At 46.0% G+C, this 26,443-nt stretch overlaps 2 protein-coding genes across 2 annotated transcripts in view; one reads left to right on the top strand and one right to left on the bottom strand.

The window, feature by feature from the left end:
* Positions 1-10,130, bottom strand: part of KCNH5 (potassium voltage-gated channel subfamily H member 5) — a 240,630-nt gene extending 230,500 nt beyond the window's left edge. The window contains exon 1 of the mRNA XM_004584494.3: positions 10,058-10,130. Within this exon, the coding sequence (XP_004584551.1) occupies positions 10,058-10,130 (73 nt within the window). The remainder of the gene's footprint in view (positions 1-10,057) is intronic.
* A 1,123-nt stretch (positions 10,131-11,253) lies between these two features.
* The window catches only part of RHOJ (ras homolog family member J), a 168,377-nt gene continuing 153,187 nt past the window's right edge, over positions 11,254-26,443 (top strand). The window contains exon 1 of the mRNA XM_058655107.1: positions 11,254-11,404. Within this exon, the coding sequence (XP_058511090.1) occupies positions 11,254-11,404 (151 nt within the window). The remainder of the gene's footprint in view (positions 11,405-26,443) is intronic.

Below are 26,443 nucleotides of genomic sequence, written 5' to 3'. Positions count from 1 at the left end.
AATAAATGCTAAACAACTCAATATGTGTTTATTCAGGAAAAAATCAAATATTTAATGTTTATGTATCATGTTTTTAAATCCTGCGAATAAACAAACATCTTTGCAAATAATGTTCATCTTATCTGAAAGGACTGTATCTCTTCCTTAAAGTTAACTTTCTAACACCATCAAATACTAGTGATAAGATAGTGGAAGACTTTAATTCAAAGACTGGCTCAGCCTACATCCGTGGCAAAAAGCAGAAGAGAGGCTTTTAAAATCCATTACAATCCAAATTAATTTTCTAAAGCTTTGTCCTATTTTTGTTTAATATAACTGTCTCTGCAATAGGAGCTAATTGTTCAAGGAAAAGAGACAGACCTACAAATTCAATCCACTTTTGTCTTTTGGCCAGATTTCACCGCGCCTGTGAGCAAAAGAGCTGACATTTTAACTTTGTTCTGGGTCTTTTGCAACAACTGCCAGATCCTGCAGTGAACTGGTGTTTACTTGCTCTAGGTAGACTGTTTTTTCCTTCACGGTGGCATCAAGAACGCAGGGCTGCTTTGCACCCCTCCAGCGTGTCTAGGAGAACAGCCAGGAGCACTGCTCTCTGAGCCTCAGAGGCGCCACCCTAGTCACCACTGGCCCCCTAGCCCACAGCTACACGACCGGAAAGGCTGCCTTTGGACGTGCATGCGACCCCCTCACTCCTGGAGAATGTTTCTGAGCGCTGTCGGAAAGGCAGCACTCTTCCGTCAGCCAGAGTTCATCCTTTGGCTCTTGCACACACCGGCCGCATAGGATGTCACTTTGGGACATGTTTGTGAATGGACATGAGTTCATTCACCGAATACACAACACCAGAAGAAGGCACAAGAGAAAGAGATAGCCAAACTCTGATGCCCAAGACTCAATCAGCTAGTCAGGAAGCTACTACTTGATTGAGTGGGAACGCAAAGGTGACCCTGTTACTGCCAAGTGACAGAAACGGGTAAAACCAAGGACAATGCATGAGGCCAGAAGGACAAACATTAATGCCATTTGGGCCACACTGAAGTTTTCAGTGACTTGGAGGAACTACAAATCCCACACAGCCCTGGAGAGCCAGGAGTGGGATACAGAACGTAAGAGCCGAAGTTATGACAGAGAGTACGTCTACTTAGAGAAGGAAGACACAGGCGGACAGCAAGCGACAGGAGAAACTGGGAGACTGCTCAGAGGAGAGGAAGCCAGCATGTGTGCCCTTACGAAGGCTGGAGGATGCCTGTGGCTGTGCAGAGGGCACACGACAAAGGAAAGACCCGGGGATCACAGGAAGGATGCCCCCTTCAGCCCCTGGAGGAAGGCTCAGCAGCATGAAAGAATAAAAACTAGTTGCAAGGAGGTGTCAAAGGAAATCGCTGCCGGAAATTAACAACGTCAACTGCACAGGGTGCGTCGAACGCTGGAACGATCCAAATGATAATCACCATGAACCACAGGGCATATTCCATGCAAGACACTGCTCCCTGCACTTCGCGCATATCATTTCAATTAATCCTCAGTCTAACCTCATGGGGTTACTATTGTTACTCATATTTTACAAATGAGCTAACAAGGTACAGTTCAAGAAGTCCGCCAGGATTCTACTGAAGGCCTCCAGAAAAGCATCCACGTCTCGCCGTTTCTTGCAGAACTATAGGAAAAGCACTGCTGTTATCATGGTGTTCATTGAGTGTCCTCTGAGATATATTGGAGCTGAGTATATTACAAGCAACAATCAAGTTTTGCAACATTAATGAATCATTAACTGCAAAGGGCATAGGTGTGCAACAGAAGAGTGGGAGTTGCTTTTAGGGAACTTCATACTGAATCCCATTAGAGGACTCCACTATTCCTTCTACGCCATAACACATGAAAATCTCACATATCATTTTCTCCACAATTTAACAGAAAAAGATGCCAGCAGACAGAAATAGCTCACAGAGAGGAATGGAACCAAGGTTAACATTTCCTCCTTAACCCCAGTGAGTTTTATTTAATTTTTAGTTAAATCCCACAATTTGGAACTGGCCCTTTGGTTTTTACCACAGAAAAGCCCAGATTCCATTTCCTTCATTGTCTAGCTGCTACACAAGACCATAAGCTGTTCCCCGAGGTACAACTCACTCACTGAAGTAGGTAATGCTTGCTTCCAGGGTAAGACTCACCATCAATAACGCTTAACTAAAAAGTTGTTTAAAAAATAATCTGATTAGGATCCCAAAATCTTTAAACGGTTCTTTTTTGTATTTAAAAAAAAAAAAAGTCTACCCTTTCAACGCTTGGAGATTGAGACAGATAAGGTATAAAATATTTCAGTTGTACACTAGGTTAGGAAAAGAGATAAGCAATCCTACACATGTTTCTCTGGTCTGTCCTACAGAGTGAATTTCAGATATGTTAAGCTAAGCAATGATGTATACATACCTACTTAACGTATTTGATCAATTACAGATTTGGTCAATTTCAGAGACAAACATCAAAAACATTTATTCAGTTGACACTCAGTGGTCAGCAAACAATATAAAACATTTGCAAGGTAGCACCCATATCCTAGAATTTGGTCTAGATACCAAAATTTGCATAACTCCCCAGCTATATGTCATCATTTCTAAAAAACTTTTGATTGTGCACTTGACCTTAGATCTTAAATAGACTATTTCTTGCAGTCCACAAGATTTAACTACATTTCCCTGATGGAACCAACCCCTCAAAAGAGGAAGACACACACGTTCTAAAAAATTTCAAACAACTGTCTAACCATTCTGCTCCTCTAAATGATCTTATAATAAAAATACAGAAATATATAATTACATAAATAATCTTAATTAAATTTTTTGCCTTTGCCTTTATTATTGGTTCACTGATAACGTCATATGCTTTTGTCATGTACAACATGGTCTTTTGCAGTGTGTGTGTGTATATATATATAGTAGAATTGCAAAATCTAACTAAGTTAATAATGCATTACCTCATGTAATCTTCATTTTTGTAGCAGAACATGTAACACTGTTGCACTGTTATCTATTTCTAGAATATGATACATCACCAAGCGTACTTGCTTTGTTGTATAATATCTCACCCTCTACCTAGCTACCCCAGCCCCATTCCACTTTGTTCTGCTGTGAGATCAAATTCCCTTCCTCTTCTATAGGAAAACTAAACAAATATTGGAAATCAATGCAAACATAAAAGGACTTCAATAAGTTCATGCAAAATGAAATAAAAAACCAAATCAACTTGGTTCAAGACAAAATGTGGCATTCAGAAACACAAAGGGTTTTCAGGAGACATGGAAAATACAAACTTTGAAATGCATGGTTTTCAACAACTGTTGCACCAAAATAAACTTAAATTTTAATTTCATTTTACAAATTCTATATATACCCTACCATGTCTATTAATCACATACATATGTCACTATATATTAAGACAACATCTAGAATATCACTGATTTATGGAGCTATTTAAAACAATGCTTTAATTCAGTTAAATATCTCTTAGGATTCCTGCTTTCCAGTATTAATGTTTACAGTACAAACAATGAGACCATTTAAATGATACTGCTTAGATATTCTAAAATGATCAAAAGTACCCACACTGCATTTTTTAAAAATTTATTTATTTTTAACGGAAAGTCAGATACACACAGAAGAGCAGAGACAGAGGAGAAGATCTTCCATCCATTGATTCATTCCCCAAGTGGCCGCAATAGCCAGAGCTGTGCCAAACCAAAGCCAGGAGCCCAGAGCCTCTTCCAGGTCTCCCATACAGATGCAGGGTCCCAAGGCTTTGGGTCATCCTCCACTGCTTTCCCAGCCCACAAGCAGGGAGCTGGATGGGAAGCAAGACTGCTGGGATTAAAAGTAGTGCCCATATGGGATCCTGGCGAGTTCAAGGCGAGGACTTTAGCCACTAGACTGCCGCACCTGGCCCCCACATTACATTTTATTAAGATAGAATTTCTCGTGCACCATGCTAAGGAATCTTTTTAATTGTACTCTGCTGTTGGTAAAGGAAAGTGTGCTATAAATATTCATTTTAAAGACTACTTTTTTTGACCTCAATTTCTACAACAATTACCAGTGATTTTATATTGGACTTGTTAGTCACGCTTGCTTGATTTCATGACACATCTTTTATTCATAAATGTAATGCACAGCATATTTTATTTTTCACGTTAAAACTAATTCAGTTTGAGACATTTTGAAGCACTTGTCAATATATGGTTCCTAATGTTATCAAAGAAAAAAACAATTTTCAAACCCGACAGAAAACAAAACCTGCTCATGTAATAAATTCTAAGCCATATCTCTTTGGGAGCTTAATAATTTGAGAAATTTTGAAGACATCTGATTTCAGCCTTGTGTTTTATTTTTAAAGTTTGTGTCATATCAAAATATCATATAATACCCAAAGCAGTAGCTATAAACCTGTGAACTAACTTTTTAAATAATTAAAAACTGGCATGAACTGATTCTCCCTTATCAATTTAATAGAAATTATACAGAGATATTGGACAGAGAAAAATTATTCTAAAGTTGAATAAAGAAAGTTATCAGCCCTGAATAAAGCATTTTTGTCATGGTATTTCTTCAATAAGACTTTGCATTTCATATCTATTGCCAAGACAATGAGATCATGTACAACAACAAAATGTTGGTCATCTGCTAAAATAACATGTTCGATTAGTCTAAAATACATTCATATTTCTTTCTTTATGACATTATTTTTACATCACCTTCATTTAGTCAGCCACCGTCAACTAAAATGAATGATGATTCTTCAAAAAAATAAATATCTTTCTTCATTTAACTTTCCCGCATGGATTATACTGCAGATACTTCCAGGAATAACAGCCAGTGGCACTGACCCCCTAACCAGAATGAGGGGCCCTGGAGAACAGCTTAAGGTACAAGCTTCGTTTCACCTGTGACAGAACCTACAGTGACCTCTTGTGGCAAAGACTAACGCAGTACTGGGATGAGCAAGACAACCTGTTTCCAGGCTACAACCCCGAGGAGGGGGAACCCTTGTCCCTCCAAGAGACAGCTGCTCTTCACAAACATTGACTAACCTACAGCGCTTTTTCCGAAATCTACTTAGTCACTGTCAATTGAAATCAAAGCGTTTCTATTAAAACACGGTGTTTCCGTGTGGTTCTTTTCAAAGGTCAGTAAAGATGGTTCGGTTGATGATCGCCTTACACATCCTGCTTCTGGAGTCAGACAGAACACAAAGAGGCAATTTTTAGAAAGACAATAGCATCCTGGGATAAGCAACCCTCCAGTCAGCAATATACTGCACTTGTTACGTAACGCAGCGTGGGCTCTGAAGCAGGGGACGGTGCTCTGGCTTATTTATAAACATCATCTAGGAAGTGGTCAGTATCATCATCCAACCTCGATATTTTAAATGTCAAAGTGCTACATTATAAGACCTGGGTAAACCGACATTTTGAAAAAACTCTGTGGTTTTATCAATATTTCCTGAATAGTGTCTTAGATGTTAAAACATTTCCAGAAAAAAAAATCTCAATGACTTCATAAGCAAAACCAAAAAAAAAAAAAAAACTATTTGTTTTGCAGCACTTCTTTTAAAGTGATTAATACTTAAAAGCTATTGTTCATTTTAAAAGCACTCATTCTGTATCTCCTTCTCTTTTTAAGATCTCAATTCAGACAAATATCAATTACAGCCCAAAACAATGTTGGATTTCCCTACAAGTAGAAGACGTGTAACTAAAGAAAGTGCAGTTTGACTATCTCTACTAAGATCAGGAAGTTTAGTCCATAAATTTCTTTTCTATAGAGGTGAGAGGTTCAGAAACTGCTATATTTCCCATTTTCTTCCCTTTCTGCTCCAAAGAAGAAGTCTAACAGCACGCATATTCATTTCTAATTTTTAATAGTGCTCAAAATGCTAAACAGTAGCTACTCTCTAATAAAGATATTTATACTTTTTCAAAATACCGATCAAATTCAGGGCCATCCAAGAATAATTCTGTCAATTAGCCAAAGACAATCGATGTAAAGATACTTGTAAAAAATGTGATTGCACCAAAGGACTTTGAAATGGGTCACACATCTCTCACATCTAAAACTCTACCTTAATGGTCCCAAAACAATCACTTCCTTTTTCCTGTATTTAAACTCTTCTCACAAATTTACTGATCGCTGCAGCCCAATGTACATTGGGCTGTACATTACATAAGTCAGTGGAATTTAAAGAAAGAGTAACCTCCCAATGATGTGCCACATGCAGAAGCAGTCAGTAAGCGCTTCTAGAGACCATGCTCGGATGCAAAGACCTTACCACACTGTTCCCAAACTTCCCTCTCCTGACACCTTCTTTTGATCTTACCAGCCCCAAAATATACACCTGGTGGCCTTCACAACTTCTGGGATTGGTCAGAAGTTCGTGTTTGTCATTGCAATTCCTTACACTTACCTAAAAGTGAGTGTGACTTTTCCAACTAAAGAAAGGAATTCCCTGCTTCTCTTCCTTGGAGATTTGACTCCAAAGTGTGTGCGTGTATCCATCCTGCTCAATAGCTCTCATTACTTCATTTTATAGACTTTGAATCACCCATAACAACTTGGGCTGCCTTCCCATAACAGAGTCAACTAAATCAGGAAAGTAAAACTCCAATCTCTGCAGGTGTAAAATCACAGCAAGTGAGCTGTCACTGCCACACCAGGGCACAGGACACAGCACCGTTATTCTGGGAAATGGCAGCTGAGGAGCCTAGAGCGTTACAAGGAAATCCTCCTCATATTTAAGAGCTGTTCTCAAATACGTCACACTTCTCACTCTTTTATGGTACATCAACAAGAAGTTCTGTGATGGCTTTTTGGTAGGCCAAGGCTTCAGGTCATTAGATACCCATGGACAGAAGGTAAAATCCTGATATTGGGGTCGATGTGGTAGCCTAGTGGCTATATCCTTGCTTTGCATGCCTGGGATCCTATATTGGCACCAGTTCGTGTCCCGGTGGCCCCACTTCCCATCCAGCTCCCTGCTCCCTGCTTGTGGGCTGGAAAAGCAGTCGAGGACAGCCCAAAGCCTTGGGACCCTACACCTGCATGGGAGACCCAAAGAAGCTCCTGGCTCCTGGCTTCAGATCAGCTCAGCTCAGCTCAGCCACTGCAGCCACTTAGAGAGTGAATCATCTGTCTCTCCTCCTCTCTGTATATCTGACTTTCCAATAAAAATTTTTAAAAAATTAAAAATCTTTTTTAAAAAAAAGTCTGTTGTTTTCTCTTCCTCCCCCACCCCTCCAACCCTCTCTCTGTATTGATGTGCAATTCCTCTTTTTCAACATTCAGCTTTTGCTCTTTGAGGCTGAGATGAAATGAGAGTGAGTTCGCTGCATCTGTGTGCATACTGGTGTCTGCATGGGCACCTGCCCTCTGGTTTTTCTGTCTGCTCTCCTGTCTCTCTCCGCATGTCTGCCTGGTACTGCTAAGATCTGACCTTTTCATAAGCAGCAAATGGTGCAGAAAGAAAATCTTCTCTTGAAGGGCAGGTGAGTAGACAGTCCAGCAAGCCCCTGTGTCCTCCTCAAGCCTTAACCAGTTCAGAAGTACCAGCTCCTTTCCTTTCTTGTCCCGTAAAGTTCTGCCAACACTTCACATTCAATGCTGTTAAGTTAGTGCATAATGCAATCTTCAGTCTGACAAACCTGATCCATCTGCTAGAATCCTGGAGCGAATTTCTTTGTTAGTCTCAATTAAACAGTTCTCGGGCGAATTCTTCTCCTACTTTGTCAATTCATACAGAAATGACCACTGTGATGTATTCAATTCATACAGAAATGATCACTGTGATGTATTCAATTCATACAGAAATGACCACTGTGATATATTCCCACATGAATGTGTAGACCTCCTGGAGGTCTTCCTGTGAAACCAGGTGCAAGGACCCCCATGCAATATTTGTAACCCTCACTTGTGCAGAGACTCCAAGTCTCTAACACATGGGGCCTTCGAAGTCAACTATCAACAACTAGGGGTAGCATTTTCAGATGCCAACATGGATTTGATTTTCACTGGGTATTTCCCATGGGAAGAAACATTAAACCAATGAATCAATCAAGGGCATGACGTGCTAAAAGGTTAAGATGTTCATTATTTTGCATCGTGGATATAAGATGGAGGTGATGCGAGCAGTATTTCTAGGCCACATAAGGGGAGGCTTGGTTTTCTGCTGTAACTGGAATAATAAGTCATCTACAAACAGCCAAAAGTCCCACTCAGTAGTAAAATATTTCACCCAAAGACACTTTATTAGTAAAGTTTGAGCAAGGGAATCTTTGCTTTGTTTTTTCTCTGCACCAAGTATAGTAACAGAGTGGGGGGGGGGGTTATCTGTGGAGATCTCTGAAAATTCCTCTCCCAGACCAATTCCCATGGTGTTGAGTAACCAAAAGGAACAAGTGTGAAATAAGATGCCAAATCTTGAATAGCTGATTTCAATAGCCCTTAAATCTGCCCAAAATGCTTTACTATTAATATCCCCTGATACTGGAGACCTGTGCATGGTATGAATAAGGTACTGCTAAGACGTAGAAATTGTGTACTGCAAGAATTTGTACAGACTCACAAATTGGAAAAGCACACAAAATCATCTAAGATGGCTAAAAATACTATAGGTATACAAGGAATGCCAGGCCAGTTCCTACCACCCATTCTCTTCAACTCACACATCATGCTGCTGCCCTGCATTCATTCAGGATCAGGTGTTCACCAAAGCGGAAAAAATGAAGACGTGAGTTCCAAACGCAAACCAGATAGATACCACATCAAGTACTGCAGAAACTAGAACACAAACATACCACAAACTGGAAAGTCAAGTGTCAGAGACCCTCCTAATCGAAGAATCAGGAGAGCCTACTCCACCGACTTGGAAAGCATCCTTTCACTCCATTCTTTAAGATCACTTGAGCGTTGCTTTGTCTCACCCACCCAGCATAGTGTCTTGAAAACACAGTGTCTTCCTCACCTGCTCATCCAAAGGACCTACAGAGGTGCCCCTGTACACAACACCCAAATAAATATGGTTGTAAGGAATCGCTAATGAACAATGGAGTTGCACAAAGCCATTGGATTGCTTTGTCCCCGTGTCTTTCTCATGACCCTCCAAGCAAGGGATCTCAGAGTAAAACAATAGGGCCTCTGAAGGAAAAACTTTAAAGGACGGCCCACGTATCTCACGTATGAAGTTGAACCAGAACAAGCAAAAAAAAAAAAAAAAGCAGCTCTCAGCAAAAGGTAAAGTTCACACGGTCTTAAAACTTAAGACACACAACCAGTCCCATTCGGAACATCTTGTGGGAAGTGAATTTAAAACCGATCTGATATTTTTCAACACTTTGAGGCAACAGCACCTTTTCATCAGTAGCTAGGTAGAAAAGCATTGTTAGAAATTTGTGTTCACTTCTCCACTCCACTTGCTTAACATGAAGGAAATGTCTCGTGAGACCAAGGCACAGTTAAAAAAAAAAAAAAAAAAAAAAAAGCAAACTTTAAACACTGGTATGACCGTCCCAATCGCCAATCGCCCTTCCAGGCACTGACTCTTCGTTAGGTTCAACTTCATCTGCTCTCCCCAGCTCTGGACATCTCTCAGCCAAGCCCACCAGGGCCAAAGCATGCCCAACTGGAGGGAAACCCTTCCGCTGAGATGGACAAAGCGTTTAATCCCTGCAGCCTGCTTGGGAGAAAATGTTGTGTGAGAAGGATAAGCGAGAAGCAGATCCTTGCTCAGAGAGATATTCAACTCTCTTTTTGTGCCTCCTCCAGACCCACCCTTCCACTTGTCCTGGGTTTTGGACAGGTGGAAGGTAGAGAGTGAGCCCAGCCCCTAGGAAGAGGATGCAACTAATAACTTTACTCCCACCCCAAAGCAGGTCCAACCCCTAACTGCGGCCACCAGGTAAGGCTGCTTGCACCCCCTCCCCCTCTCCTGGGGTGAGGGATGCGATGGGAAGGAAGAGGGGGTCTCGTGGGGGTGGCATGCAGGTGGAGGTGTCCTGAACTACAACTCTGCTTACCGCTGGAGCGCCTGACGATGTTCTCCAAAAACGTGTTCTGCGGTGCCACCAGCCCTCTCTTGCCCCCCGGCATCCTGGGTCTGGAAAGCAGCGGCGGCCAGGATCCGCGGCGGGGGAGGGGGGGACGCAGGAAGAGAAGGTGGAGGAAGAGGAGGAAAAGGTGCGGGAGCAGGAGCTCGAGCCGAAGGGAGAGAGGGCGCGGCGGCGGCGGCGGGGTCCCCTGACTGTGTCTCCAGCCCGACCCGGATGAGCAGCTCTGGGGAGGAGGACCAGGCAGTTCATGGTAGTAACGCTCCCCCGGCCGCCGCTGCCCGGACTGTGGCGGTGCCGCACACGGGGCTCGGGAACTGCAGGCTCCGCGGGGCACAGTGCGCCTGCGCCGCCCCCGCTGTCGCTGTCCCGCCGGTGCTGATGCTGAGGATGCTGCCTCCCCGGCGGTGGCCCGGGCGCGGGCTCCGCATGGTTCCCGCTGCCCCGAGCTCCAGGGCAGCGCCAACTCCGGCTCCTTCTCCTCCAGGCGCCCCTAGTCCAGCCGAGTCCCGGTTACTGTGCTGTGCCCACCGGGTCCACTGGCCCGCCCCCTCCCCTGGCGCCGCTGGAGCACAGCTGCCCAGAGCAGTCCAACTTCTGCTGGGCTATGCGCCGGTGGCCCTTCAGCTCCCCCCGGGCAGATAGAGGCAGGCACCGCCGTCCAGTGGGGGCTGTCGGCCGCGAGGAGCTGAAGGCGGTGAGCATTCGGAGGATATCACATCCCAGCTTCTCCCGCCGGGGCCCCGAACCCTAGCAGTCCCCGGCGGACGCGGCTCCAGGGCCGACGGCGATGATGGGCTCTGGCTCTGGCCGTGGCTGAGCGCGGAGCAAAGACTGACGGGGCGGCGCGGGGACGCAGAGCAGCCACCTGACGCTGCTACCGCCCCCCTCCTGGCTTCAGCGCCTGACGCCTCACCCCGCGAGCGCTCAGCAGCCGCCCAGCCCACACCCGGGAGCCCCAGCCAGCCGGGGTCAGCGCGCAGAGCCGGCTCGCCAGCTGTCCCTGCGCCCCAGGCTGAGTCGGGTGCGCGCCGGGACGTGTGTAGCCTCCCCGGGGAGCGTCTCCCAGAGCTGCCAAGTGCAGGCGGCCGGCCGGGTTATCGCCGCAAAGTTGCGGAAAGGGTTGTGAAAGGGTTGCACTTGAGAGAGGAGTAGGGAGCAAGGGAATGAGGGAGCTCGGCGGGCTGAGTAGACGGCGCAAAAGGGTGCAGGCGGTGGACAGCCAGCTGCGCGAGGCTGGGCGAATGGGGCGGGCATCGCCTCTCAACATCCCTGGTGCGACTAGAATCCGCGACGGGGCGGAGCCGTCAGCACCGAGTAAAACGCAGGATCTGCCTCGGAGAGGGCACAAGGCTTGAGTGCGCAGGGGGGAGTCGAGGGGAGACAGTGGAGCGCTACCCGGTGCGCTGTTTCATCCGTGGCAACTGTTCTCCAAGGGGTCCTAAATCCGCGGCCTGAGCAGCACTTAAAAGCTTGTTCAAAACGCAGAGGATGCCTTTCCCCGACCCAGAGACCAGGAATCATGCGTGCTAACCCTCTGATATCACAGGCCCCTCTGGTAACCACAACCCACACGCAACGCTGCTGTCTAGGTGCGATCAAGGAGGGCGGTTGGGGGTCCCGAAACAAGCTGTTACGAGCCCACATTTGAAAGGGCAAAAGGAGGAGGTTGTGGGATGGGCGCTTCCACTTTGGCTGGGCCCGGACTAAGGGGAGTGCGCGGTGACTGCATTGGAAATGGCCAAGAAGGGGTTGACAGGGCTAAGCTGTCGCAAATCTCTGCGCCTGCCCTCAGGGTCGGGTGTCTGGGCTTGCTGGACAATCACGGGTCTTTAGAAGGATCCGCGGGCTCTGTCCAGCGCACCAGAGCCTGTGTCCCAGAAGCCCTTAAATGCACCGGAATCCAGGCTTTCCCTTTAGAGGCACTCTTTTCTGCACTTCTCTCCGAAGTTTTTATCCACTCGCCCAGCGCTTGGGCAGCTGTAAAGTGGTATTTGCTCTACTAACAGAAAAAAAAAAAAAGCAAGCCACTTCGTGCAATAGCCCTGAGGTCTACTACGCTGGAGTGCCTTTAGTTAAAAGCAAGGACCTGGGCGCAGATTGGATCTGTGTGATTGGTTTGCCAGGGGCAGGAGTCAGGGACGTGGGGGAGGCGCTGGCTCCTCCTGCAGTTGGTAGGGAGAGGGCGCAATCACCCAGCCTGGAACACACAATTGGATTTCCCCCACTGGTGAGTCTTCAGAAGATCCTGAGCAGCTATGCACTAGCAGGAGTGGTAAGCAGGCAGCGTCATTTTTTTTTTAATTCATATATAATTCATAGAGAGCTATCCTAGATTTCTAGCGTGATGGGATAATTCCATCATCATCATCATCATTAGCAGGAAATATTTCCAATCTATAAGTCCTCTTACACATAGTCAGCTGTCCCATCTCGCCTCTGGGTGTTGATTTACAATCTCAGCTTCCTAGCATTTCGTATTTAAAATAAATATCCCTGCTCCTAATCATTCTCTGTGGGAGTATTAGCTCACACTCCCCGAAGAGCAGATTTGTAGATTCCATTAAGGCACCATCACACAATTACTAGTAGGACTTCCCTCTCTATTTCCAACTGCAGATTTAATTTTTTAAATGGAATTGACCCCTTCTTCTTTGTCTTTAATAACTACACATAGCATTATAAGCTTGGGATTATTTTAATGATTACTTTAAAAAAAATTAGCAAGCGTCAAATGATTGCATTGCACACTTTGCTGAATCTCCCAGCTTGAATTGTAAACAGGAAGCAACCAGGATCCACAGAGATGAATTGCCTTGTCTAGGGGGACAAGGTGCTTTAAAAGCTTTCAGTGTGGAGACTGACGGGGATCTCCTGACCCTATGTGTAGCCATGGCTCCCAGGCAACAACAGAAAACAGCCTAATGTCCAGTTCACACAGTAACATCCAGCATTTTCTCTCGCCATCACAGATTGTGCAGCACAGGAGAGAGGAGAAACCCCAGGCAACAACTTGTAACAGTTCCCAGTCGAAACAGTGAAGGCAGACAGAGCAGCAGCACCTTATGGACCGACTGGCCCCAAGGCACATGCTGGCAGATTACAGCAAGGTGCCACTCCAGCACGGATGGCATGCTGCAGACAGAGTCCATCTGTTCTGACCCAACCACAGGACTAAACAGGTGAGAGACATCATGATGGAAAGGCTCCAATGTCACACAGAGGGCTTCCTATTGTCTTTTTTTTTTTACTTGTTTACTTTTTAAAAATCCATTTGAGTGAAAAATCTTTGGTCCTTTTTTTTTAAGCCTGTTAATATATAGGAATCTGAGACTCATCTGTGAGGACCAAGAGTTCCAGTTCCTGGAACCGTTTCCTTGTCCCCCAAGTCACAGCAGAAGGAAAGCAAGCCAGGCTTGCAAGTGGATTCCCTTGAACAGTAAACAACATAGAAGTAAAGAAATCACGCATTAACAGATTAAGGCAGAGGGTTATTTCTCATTGCTACTGTGTCTTGCTGGAAGAGTCTGTGATCAAATACCCCTCCTTTGAGGATTTTTAAAAATCCTGGGTATGTGTAAAATTTCAGAAATGTGTTAGAACTAAGTTAGATACGACAATGTTCGATCCACGACACTCATGAAAAATGCTTTTTCTGCTCCTCCCTGCTCTCTGCTTTGGAGCTCCCCAGTCCAGGTCCAAGACACAGCCCGCAGATGCTACATGGGTGGCTCTGATGGAGGAACAGGCAAAGGGGCAAAGGGGCAAAGGAAAGTCTGGGTGCCACTCTCCACCCTGGCCTCTGGGGTTGGTGTCATACACAGCAGCAACGGTTTATCCCGCTTCCTCTTCCCTGAGCCTCCCTCAGGGCCTCCCTGCACAGAGCCCAGCTCTGCCGATGAAACACACGAACATTTCTATGGACTCCTCCCACATTTCTCCTTTGGCCCACTATCCCAACATGGGATCTAGGTTGAGATAAGAAAGAAGAGAGGAGCAATACAGCACAGAAATTCTGAATACTTCACCTGCAGACCCTGGCTGCCTGGAATTCCATCTTGCCTCTGCTACCTATTAGTTACATGACCTGGAACAATTTGTTTAACTTCAGCTTTCCTTACTGTAAAACAGGGATTGAAAATTACCTATTTAAAGGGCTATAATGGGAATTAATTGAATCCCTTTTTGAAAGCCTTATAATCATATCTAGCATTCAATAAGCACTATACAAAATATTTTAAAGTACACACATAAAATTTTTTTTCTCCTCGCTCTTCTGCTTAATACAGTTTACCAATATCCTGTTATCTTTTCCTCTTCCTTGAGGTTAGTTGTGGCTATACAATGAGTGCTGACCAATGAAATAGGATAATTCAAAAGCTCCGTGCAAAATGGAATAAAAAGGAAGTTTATTCTGGTGCAAAAAAAAATTGACATCCACAACTAGCTTTGTGCATTTCCATGAATTTGTTTTTCAAGACCCGCCATAGGCATAGAGGTGAGGGCTGTTACTTCATGTGAAAGCTGGCAACAGCAAGGACTGACACAAGGAGAAGAGCTGCCCAGAGTCACCCGTACCTGCAGGAGATATTAGATATGCAAGAAACACACTTTTGCAGCAGGAAGACAGTGAGATTCTGGCACTGCTTACTGCTATGTCACAGTCTAGTCTATCCTGGCAGATCCTCTAAGTGATGCGCTTACTATAGGTACAGAAAGGGGAGAGTGCACGAGGGTGGTATAGGGTTTTGTGGGTGAGAGCGAGATCACGCCAGTCAAGTCTAGGGCTTATTAAGATGTCTTTATTAACCAGGTTTGGTGATAACATGGCCCGCTACAAAGAGCAAATCCATATAAATCCACATAACAATCCAGTCAATCATAACCCCAAGAGAAACAAATGGTCATTACCCTCAAGTCCATACATGAAGTCGAAGACCTATGTCCCAGCTTCCCCAACAATGTAAGTTATCCTAAGAAGCATACAGCAAACAACCTGGACACACTCACAAAGCTGTGGACACTCTCCTTTCCCTGGCTTCTCTGCCCACATTCCATTACTGCTAGGCCTCACCTTTCCTTGAACTCTTGAAAGTTTACAAATTAGAAATACAAAGCATCTTAGCATTAGAATTTTCACTATCCCGCCCAAGCAGTGAACATCGGGTGAGAAATACAGACATACAGGGGCCATGCTCAGGGGCTACCTGTCCTCAGAGCCTGTCCATGGAAAGTCAGAGGGCAAGCAGGGGCTGGGGAGGCCAAGAGTTGGAGTGCCAGAGCCATGGAAGCGCAAGACCAAGACTGCGAGCCCCTCTCTATCAGGGGCCTTCATGGGGGCTTGCAAGGGGAGTGGTTACACAACAATGCAATACTGTCCCCTCTCAGGTTCCAGGTGATGACAGGTAAGCATCACAAGTGGGCAGAAGGGAACACCTCAGTGGTGGAGGGAGGGGAGTGGCTTCCAAGCTAGTGACCCTGAACTAGCTGCATACCTCACAACAGTGTGAAAACAGGCTTAAACTAATGGAGAATGAATAGCCAGGGTGAAGCAAAGGGGACAGATTCCAGGAAATAGGATAGGACAAACCCACAGCAGAGGGGCACCTGAGACCCATGGACAGGAAAGCAGTAAAGACAATGGAGCGGTGTTGCAGTGACCAGGTGCCCCAGGAGCGGTCGGCAATCAGTGATCAGAGCTCTGTTGGTAACCAGATAGGAAGGGGAGTTCACCAAGAGATCAGAAGGTGAACCGAGTGAAGAACTGCCTATCCTACTGATTTTTTTTAATCTGACCATGAGCATAGACAGACTGGCAGATCCTAAGTGTAGTGTGGAAACAGAGTGGATTTCATAGCCCAGACCACCACCAGCACCACATCAGGCAGCATTTTGTATGCTGTGGCAAAGGCTGTAGGACCAGAAGGATAGCAGAGAGCTGTGCACATGCTAAGCTGGATGTAAATCCACTTCTAGCTCAGCATGTTGCACTGATTCCATGGCAAGAACAGTACCAACTTGACTTCCTACAGGTCCCACCCATAATAGGTCTGGATGATCCCAGACTTAATGCCCAGCAGACCCATAAACCAACCACTGCCATATCAGGTGCCATTCTGTGCATTGTGGCAAATCCTGTAAGACCAGAGAGACAACTGTAAGCTGTGAATGTGCTGAACCAGGAGTAAGGAACTTCTTCCGTGTCTCCCATGCCGGTACAGAATCCCAAGGTCTTGGGCTATCCTCTACTGCTTTCCCAGGCAACAAGAAGGAAGTGGGATGGTACCCAGGGCTGCCGGGGTTAGAACTGGCACCTATATGGGATCCCAGCACTTGCAAGGCGAGGACTTTAGCTGCTAGGCTACCGCGCCAGGCCTTATCCTCAGAAATTTTGATTTTTTTGGTTTGGGCTGTGGCATGACCTTTGGGATGCTTATAAACTCACCTGGTGATTTTAAGGTGTATAAAAGTTTGCTTCAGATGTCAAGGTCATTTTGCAGCCAAGTGAACTTATCTTCTAATTCCACTTGGCATGAACTTTTCAAAGTAAGTACCCACACACATCCAGCTATGTCTCCACACTGACAGCTGCTGAGCATCTCAGGAGACAACCACAAAGCCTCTAGGACAGGTGCACCCCAGATGCAAGGTCTCCAAGGTCGACCCTCGCAATGCAGCCCAGTCCTTCCACGTGTCCCTCACCAGCTCCCATTCTGTGGGGAAGCTTTCCCAAAGCAGCTCCTTTTGCTTCACACCTCAGTGATCACCCTCTCACCTCCCAGTCTCTGAAGATGACTCCCAGAAAGCCGATCATGTCGTCATTCCTTACTGTTACCTTGGTCCTTTTCCTTTCCCTCATTTCTTCTAAACTAGCAGGAAGCAATTTCCCTCCCTGTCCCTCCACTGTATTCCAAATCCCAGCCCTTTGTTCCTCTTGGAGGGATCTCACCTAACCATCCGCTGGTTCCTTGCTTAAACCTTCAATGTGCTCTAATGATGCTTCTTCACCCAGCCTTTCCTCATGCTTTTGTTCTGTCTCTCATCCCTCCATGGTCAGTCCTCTCAAGAAAAATCACCTCTAGCACCTCCAACGTGTTCTGCCTCTCTTCCCATCCTAATCCACCACAGACTGGCCCCCAACATGACCTCCCTAAAATTGCCTCCTGAGAGGTCATTTCTTGAATTGTCAAATCCACTACAACAATTTCACTTTTAGCTTTACTTTTACCTGCTTGTGGGATTTGATCTTATTGTCACTCCTTTCCTCGGGAACTGTCCTCCTGCCTGACATTGGCTGGCATTCAATGCTGATTATGAGGGGCTTCATTTTAATTAATTTGCCAAGCCATTGTATCCTTATCTGTGCAAAGTGAATAATAATGCTCACCGTGTAGAGTTGCTGGAAGAACAAAATAAAATAGGACAGGTGGACAATCTTGTATCCAGGCCCCTAAACATTTTTTTCATAGATTTGTCACAATTTCATATGCTAAGGAAAAAAAAACAGTCCGAACTGTCAGGAGGGTGTCTGGGCTCTCCCCTCCTCCCACCAGTTGTGCACATTGGTGTGTATTTGCTGTCTAGATAGGAATGCATCTGATAGACAGGAGTGCCATTCCTGACCCTGACCAACTCTGCAGATCCAATCATTTCAGAACACACAGCTGCTTCCTGCAGCTTGGACACCCATACTGATAGGCTGTGACTCTCTCTATGTGGCCCCTCCATTAAAACCCCTCACACAATAGCCAAGGCAACTGCAAAACCTCACATGCTGCCCAAACTCTCTCCACTTCCTGGGTCTCCTTCCTCAGGAGTTCCACCTTTACCCATCCAGTTGCCTGATGTGTGGCCCTACTGGAGCCACTTGTCTATTTGACTGTCTACTTGGCAATACCTGCATCAGGAATGATTACAAAAGACAGTTGGAACCATAGCTGGGCTTGTACTCTCTCCTGGTTCCCAGGAAAGCCCTGTGGGATGATCTCAGTGATGATGGAGACCCAATTTCCCCAAACCAAGAGATACTGACCATGCAAAATTATGGAAAACCATTACAGTAGTGGAGAGTCATGCCATCATGGTCTAACAGTTCCCCTGAGTCAGAAAATTACATTGTCCATTTCTCACAAAATCCAACAGTATTCATCCCAATTACTAGTATATTCTGCCCCTTCATTCCTGTGGACCCTACCCTAACACTGTTTCTCTTTCAGAACAGGATGTCTTTCACCAACAGCACCCCCAGGCCAATCAGTCCTTGACCAACTCCATGCAACATGGCCACCAGGACAAACTTCAGAAGACCTTGAACTTCATCAGCATCTAATTTCCATCTAGTGACGCTCCCACCAGCATCCTGACAATTGATCATCAGCATCACCATCACTAGAAGATTCAGAGAATTCCACCACCCTTTACCAGAAAATCCACACGTATCCGAGTATCCCTCCCACCTATTTGCCTATCCTCTTCCTTGCTTCTGTCCTGTATCTTTCTACAGCTCCTCAGCCCCCAGCAGGCTGAGAAGTTTCTTGGTGTCCCAAGCTCCATCTGTCTTCCCAGTTCTTTGTCTACTCAATGAAGTTAGTATTGATATTCAGCTTTGGTTTCATGATTGAGTTTTGGGACACTGATTCAGGTATTTGAGAGAAAGGAGCTCCCTCCGCTGCTCAGAGTCAGATATACATTCTGCTAAGTATTTTTTTTTCCTTTTTTGCTCTTAGACCACTTTTTTTTTAAAGATTTTTTTATTATTATTGGAAAGCCAGATATACAGAGAGGAGGAGAGACAGAGAGGAAGATCTTCCATCCGATGATTCACTCCCCAAGTGAGCCGCAACAGGCCGGTGCGCGCCGATCCGAAGCCAGGAACTGGAAACTCTTCCGGGTCCCCCACGCGGGTCAGGGTCCCAAAGCTTTGGGCCGTTCTCGACTGCTTTCCCAGGCCACAAGCAGAGAGCTGGATGGGAAGTGGAGCTGCCGGGATTAGAACCGGCACCCATATGGGATCCCGGGGCTTTCAAGGCGAGGACTTTAGCCGCTAGGCCATGCCGCCGGGCCCTCTTAGACCACTTTTACAGGAGCCCTGCATACTTGATTATCTTGGGGACTTCATCAGAACATAGCTACTTGTTAGACTTCCTGCCTGGCCAGATAAAGGCGACCATAAGACCTGCAAGATACCCACGTTGCCAGCTCCAGTTCATGCAACCAGAAGGCCCAGATTTTGTCTGCATCCCCCAAGCCACTCATGGCTGCTGCTGCTTTAAAAAAAAAATTTTTTTTTTTTTAAAAAAAGGCTGATTCATTTCAAGAGCTATAGAATTACAGGGGGGAGGGGAGCAGAGAGAAAGATCTTCTCTCCACTGGCTCACTCCCTAAATGGTCATTACAGCTAGAGCTCAGGTGGTCCAAAGCTAAGAGCCAGGAGCTCCTAAGGGCTTGGGTCATTCTCCACTGCTTCCCCGGGCACATTAGAAGGGAACTGGATCATAAATGGAGCAGCCGGGACAAAAACCAGCAACCATATGGGATTATGGTGCCACAAGCAGAGGATTAACCTGTTATGCTACCATGCCAGCCCCTGCTGCTGGTTCTTCAGACACAGTTCTCCAGGCACAGCCCTTTCTCTGTGAAATAAAACTTGTAGTTCTTCTTCACTTCCCTGTTCCTCTCCTCAGTCTCCCTGAGATTATTGATTCTTGAAGACACAGCCCTTCTCCTGCAAAATCAAACTTTGTCAACAAATTCCTGGTGAACCAGTCTTGGTTGCCTTGTGCACCTTGGCCTATTGCAAGGGATGCAATTTTCACATGCCTACCCACATAACAGATGTCTGTTAACAGTGTGGTAGCGTTAGGCTCTCCATTTATAGTAGTCATTGATCTCTGACTTTTCCATCTCTAGGAGGAAAATTAGCAGCCATTCGCTCATTCCATAGTGCCTCTGACATTCAATAATCCCAGCTCATCAAAATGCTGTCCCTTCCCCAAGGCCTCAATAGCAGCGCTGTCCCCAGCTTTCTTAGGAAACTGCCTCTATTTTGTTTACTGATTTAGGTGCTATGCATGTACTTCCATTCACTCTGAATCTAATAAATGACACCCCAGTCTGATCACCAGCCCATGTGTTGTGTCTACAACATTCTGTCCTAAATATGGTACCACTTCTTTAGCAAAAACAGTTCATGCTACCTCAGCTTCAGTTGGCTAATTGAAGCAAACATGTTCAAAGAGGCAAACTCTAAGAATAAAACCCCAAATGTCAAGACTACCTAGAAGGAATGAAGAAACATATGGGACTCCAGTCATTCTTCACATTATGCCTGCCGAGGTGTCTGAGGGGGCTGAACTCCAGAGAGCAGCTTTACGCCTTCCAGAAAAGCTGTCTGGCCATGTAATCCAAATCATAACCTTGGAAAAATAAATTGTACATTGACAATCTTTGCAAAGATTCTTATCATGGAGGACATTGTGTTGCAGTCTATTTTCAGAATAATTCACATTGTAGCTCTAAAACCCATCAAAAATGCCCGCCAGGTACCCAGGCAGCCTCTGGTGCTCAGGGACTGACACTGGGGTCCACCAGAGAGGAGCAGGCCTTGGAACTCCTGCATGTGCTTGGGCCCAAGGCAGGGGATGGGAAAGAGGGTGCTAGGGCCCCAGGCCAGCATGCGGGCATGGTGTGCTGGTGGACTGGGCTTAGGGACTTATTAATATGCTTGAGTCCTGGGTGGGTGAAGAGGTAAGTAGTCTACGCTGACACATGTGCTGAAGGACTTGGTCTGGGGCCCTGGGTGGGCAGGTAGGGCTTTGGGCCAGCACAACACCCCACCAAGAGACCAGACTGGGGAACCCATGTGAATGCAGGTGCAAAGGCTAGTGATTGATCAGGGAAGGGAGTATAGGATGTGTGAGAGGGGAGACCATTGAGGGAGTACACTACAAGTGAGGAATGATTTCTGAGGGACTTCTTCTGACAATGCTAATGTACTTGTAGGGAAGCGAGGGTGCTGAGGCCAAGCAGTTTGGAAGACAGAAGCTAAAGGACGTTTCTGGGTCAGACCAATGTACCTATCTATCTGGGAGACCTAACCTGGGCTAGTTAACATTGATCACCACTGGTCACCACCCACTGGTACACACTAAAGTTAAGGCTGGGGGCCTACCTGGCAGGGTTAGATCACAATACCCATCAGTGAGTGTCACAATAAGGGATGGGTCATGTTAGGCTGGGCCATGACACTAACCAGCACATGAGAGAACTAAGTCTGGGGGATGAGTCTGTGGGGGGTTGTAGGCTCATTTCTGTGGGACTACTCAAGAACTAGGGAGTCGGGGGGTGGTAGGCTGAGCTGGGCATGACCATGGAACCCTCCAACATTCATGGGCTGATTCGGGCTACAGTACCCATAGACACATCTAAGAATGGCGGGGGGGGGGGGGGGGGGGAGGATGAGCCACAACATCCACCAGCATGTACAAAGGCAGAGACACAGGAGGCAGACTATGCCAGCTAAGGACTTAGCAACCATTGGCACACACAAAATCTGGGTCTGGGATTGGGCCTGGTAGGGGAACTTAGGGAGCTCCCAAGATGGGTGATAGCTACTGTTGGTGAGCATGTGATTCAGGCCTAGGTGTTGGTCAGGTCAGACAAGGCTGTTCCACTTGTTAGCAAGTGTGTGGGTTGGTTCAGAGTCGGGGAAGGGTGTGGACTGGGTAAGGCTGGCCCAAACCTTAGCACACTAGCATTTGCAGCAGCCAGGATGGAGTGCAGGTCATGCTGGGTTAGGCTATCACACCTGCTGGTTTGCATGAAAGCCAGGGAGGAGGGAAGACTAAGGCAGGGCTAGGCTGCTGCAACCAACAGTGAGAGTTGGGACTGAAAGTGGGCCAGGCCAGGCCAGGCTCCAGAATCCAATGGCAAAGACCAAGATGGGAGTTGGGCTAGGTTAGGCAAACCACCAGCATGTTCAAGAACTGTATCTGGGAGCAGGTCTGGTTGGGGAACTAAGGGTATATCCCAGCTAGGTTGTCATTCTTACTGGTGAGTATGAGAGCTGGAATGGGGTCGGCAATCTGGGCTGTGCATGGCTGCATTATGCCTTGGCATGGGTGTGGACTGGGTCTGGGGTGTGCCAGACTGGACTAGACCTTAGCACCCATGGCACTCACAAGAGCCAGAATGGGTATAGGACAGTCTGAACTAGGTGTCAACATCCGCTAAACCACATAAGAGCTGTGCCTGTGTGTGGACCAGGTGTGTCTGAGCTGTAATACCCAACAGTAAGAGCCAGAATGGGTCCAGACTCATCCCCCAGTCAAGTAAGGTCGCTGTACCTGCCAGGACAGGAGATGGGCCATGCCAGGCTAGGCCAAGGACCCACCTGTGTATGCAAGCTCTGTCACTGGGAGGAGACCTGGTAGAGGAGCTTGGGGAACTCCTTTGTCAGGACACAGTCCCTGCAGCTGAGCACAAGAATCAAAACTGAGAGCAGCCCAGATCAGACCAGATTACAGTACCTGCTGGCACAAGTGTGGGTCAGGTCTGGGGGCAGGTCAGGCTGGGCCAGTTCATAGCAACCCTGGCAAATTTGAGAACCAGGATTGGGTGCAGTACAGGCTGAGTTGGGCTGCAACATCATCTGATTCACATTAGGGCTGGGACTGGAGGCAATCCAGGCTGGGCCACATCACCCATCAATACAAGTAACACTGGGTGGGGTAGTGATCCTGCTAGGGGGACAGCACAAGCTCCCCTGTTGAGTCATTGCTCTTGATAGTTAGCATGAGAACTGGGACTGGGGGCAGACTAGGCTCAGCAGGGCCACAATACCTGCTGGCCTACATGTGAGCTAAGTTAGGGAGAGAGCCAGGTTAGGCTAAACAACCATACACACTGGTGCATGCATAAGTTAGCGTAAGGGCAGGCTGGTCTGGTTGGGCTTTATTGCAGTATTATCTGGCAAGTGCTGGGACAGGGAGAAAGTCCTGTTATATTAGAACATAGAACCACCTGGAAAGTGCAAGATCTGGGGCTGGGATTGGGCCCAGTAGGGAAACTGTGGGTACCTTTCTGATGGGCTGCAGCTCCCACCTTTGAGCATGGGAAATAGGTCTGGGGGTGGGCCTTGCTGGACAGGCAGTAGCACCCGCCAGCATAAGTGTGGGCTGGATAGTGGATTCGATTGGGCTAAGCAAGCTACAACACCCATTGGTGTATACAAAAACCAAATGGGATGTGGGATAGACCAGAGCAATCTTCCACACAAACCATCATGCATAGGAACCAGGGCTGGGGTCAGTCCTGGTGAGAGTTTTGGGGGGTGACTTTAGCTAGGTCGCAGTTACCACTGATGTGTATGAGGACAACATCCATTGGTTTGTGTAAAAGATGGGGCTGAAGACAGAAGTGACCCAGTAACTGCAACCACCAATGTGTATGTAGATTGCTGTGGGTGATGGACTAAGCCAGACTCATACTGGCAAGCACACATGAGTCAGGTCTGTGACAACTTCAGATGAAGTCCCAACTGAACTACTTAACCACAGGGAAAATCACAGGATCTGTGGTCTGACCATGGAGTTCATGTACCCGAATTGGGCCTCCTCAGTTGCTGAAGACAGTGCAGTGGATGAAATGTCCAGATGCACATGGGGGATAGGGCAGTCCATTGGGACCTATAGAGGAATTTAATATCATAGCAGAGGATGGAGGACAGAATAAATTGGACAACTCTCCCAACCAAGTGTTGACAGCTAGTATCTGGGCAAATGGAAACTCTAGGGTGGACTATGTCAGCCAATAAACCTTGGAAGAATTTCCTCGATCTTGGAGCAATGAAATAAACATTTCAGAACTATCAAAGCCACTTGAGCAGTCCCCTTGAAGCATGCTGCACCTCAGGGACCCTGGGTTGGCATGGGGTGGTTGTTCCTTGTTCCATCAGGGGGTACTGATGAGGTTAGGATACTGGGTGCAGTTTCTCCTCTTCTCTCCTCCCTCTTTGCTCAGATACAGGAAAGAAGAAAAAGAAAATTGGAAACAATGATGTCATCCATTTCCTCCTATTCCTTGGCCCTTCTCACGCTTATCAGTGGTCCACATGGTCATGCATCCTTCTCAACTATGTAAATATCATCAAAAATTAAACTAAATTAAATGTAAAGAATGTCAAAACTGTCCCTGGTGTAAGAGCGCCCTTTTCCTGTGAGTGGAATACATGCCATCCACCATGTCCACCATGGGGAAATGAGGGCAGTCTTCTCTGGATATGACCACAAAGCTCTTTGAAAAGTCCACGGCACACATCTTACTTCCAAAAGCAAACAAATGGTTCTTGTGCTAGAAAGAAATAGATCAAAAGTGACTCAGATGTATAAACCAGAGACAGTTAAAAAAGAAACTCTGTTTAAAGGATAAGTATGCCCCAAAAAGAAAACAGAAACTGGGAAAGTTAAAAAGTCAGCCAAGCTCACCAAGCTCACAGAGAATAAAGAAAGAGACTAAAAACAGAGGGGCTGCAGCTAGCAAGGTGAGAAGGTAGGAGTGTCAGCTCTGTGCTGGAATCTGCATTCAATGTTTATCACGAGCGATCATTAATCCTCACAGCATTCCAAGTGGGCCATCATTTACCATCACATTATAGATGAGGAAACCCAGAGAAGTCAGGAGCACACACAACTAAGAAGGAACAGAGCTATTTGCCTCCAAAGACCACCTTCTCCTGTGGATGTCTACAATGAGACTGGAAAGCAAACCATCCAAATCCCACTATCCAAAGAAGCAGTAGTGAAAGTGATTCCACGGTATGGTGCTATTTCAGATGAAACATGGCAGAAAGCTCTAGACAGTGGTCATACTTTCAGTCAGGTGGGTCAAACAGGGAGGGAGGAGAGTCAGGTTAACTGGAGAAGTACAATCTGTCTTAAAGACAACATCCCAGCCAATGGATAGGCATGGACTCAGGCACAAGTCCAGTTTCAGAAAAGGGGACGGTAGAGCTATACTCAACGAACCCCAGTTGCAGCCTGCACCTCACTCATTAGAACCCAAACGAGGTGCAAAAGTCCTCTACAGTATGCATATGGGGTAGGCTCTCAGTACAATAGCATATGGGGGAAAGGACTAGGAGGGAATGAAAGTTAAGGCTCAGGAGGCCGGCTGCAGACCCTAGAAATTCATTCCAGTGTCACCGGACTCTGGGTTGAGGGATGGAGAATCACCTCTGTTGGAACCATACCTCCTTACGTAGTGAGATGAGTCTGCAGGAGAAAGAGCTTCAGTAGAGGAATTGAAGCCTCGCTGTGTAAGAAAACCACGGAAGCAACAACTCAATGTTTGGGTTGTTTATGCAGAACCTACTCCAGGCTTCAGTTTAGTGACACATTAGAGAGTAAGAGGGAACCCTGATTCCATGGACCCAATAGCCCAGTAGAGGAGATAGACAATGAATAATAAAATTGAAAAATAAGTAAAGCATAAGTGAAAAAAATCACTAATAAAGTAAAAAGCAAGAGGTGGACATCCAAAGCAGGAAAACTAGAAAGTGAGCATCCTCTATGGAACACACAGGTAAGTTGTAGATGAAGGAAAGGAGAGGTTAAGCTCATAAAGAAGTAGAAAAAGGTACAAGACAGAGAGAGAACAGCTTGTAAAACTTTCCCGAAACAGGAAAAAAGCTGGAAAGTTCAAGAATCAGATACATCCAACTGGCAACCTGTCACTTCATCTGGTTCCTGGAAGCAGGTGGAGGTGTCCTCCCTCCCCAAGGCAATTGAGCAATGACCTCTTTGTAGGGCATCCTTAGTACCTCTACATGTACATGGTGCCTCTTTATGGAGTGCACACCTACATGTATTACAGAGCTGTGTTATTTCATATTTGTCTTAAATCAATAAGGAGATAAAAATACAAAGAGGACTAATGAGACAGGAATTAGCAAAAGGAACAAATCTTCATAGTCATATTCCTGTTAGGCAAAGAAGAGAAACACTCTCCATCAATGAGGACCAGAAGTCACTACATAAGGGCACCTCAAAAAAGTTTCTGGAAAAATACAGTTCAAGAATGAGGCTATTCTGGGGCAAAATCATTTTTAAGTCTATACATGGTGTTTTTCTCATAATACACTTTTTTCCATGAAATTTTTGAAGACCCCTTGGTATATTCCTTAAATGAAATATAGTTCAAATAGTTGAAATTGTTACTATTAGCCTACACTTACTTTATTTTATGGTATGAAAAGATACCAACAATATATTATATGCAGAATAAGCATGATATTAAAATGACATATACTATATAGATCATGCCACTTTTCTGTCAAGGGAGAGAGAAATTGATAACTAT

The sequence above is a fragment of the Ochotona princeps genome, chromosome 26 (assembly GCF_030435755.1).
Source record: "Ochotona princeps isolate mOchPri1 chromosome 26, mOchPri1.hap1, whole genome shotgun sequence".
Lineage (NCBI taxonomy): Eukaryota > Metazoa > Chordata > Mammalia > Lagomorpha > Ochotonidae > Ochotona > Ochotona princeps.
The sequence above is the reverse complement of the archived record's forward strand: the minus strand, read 5'-3'. Positions and strand labels throughout refer to the sequence as shown.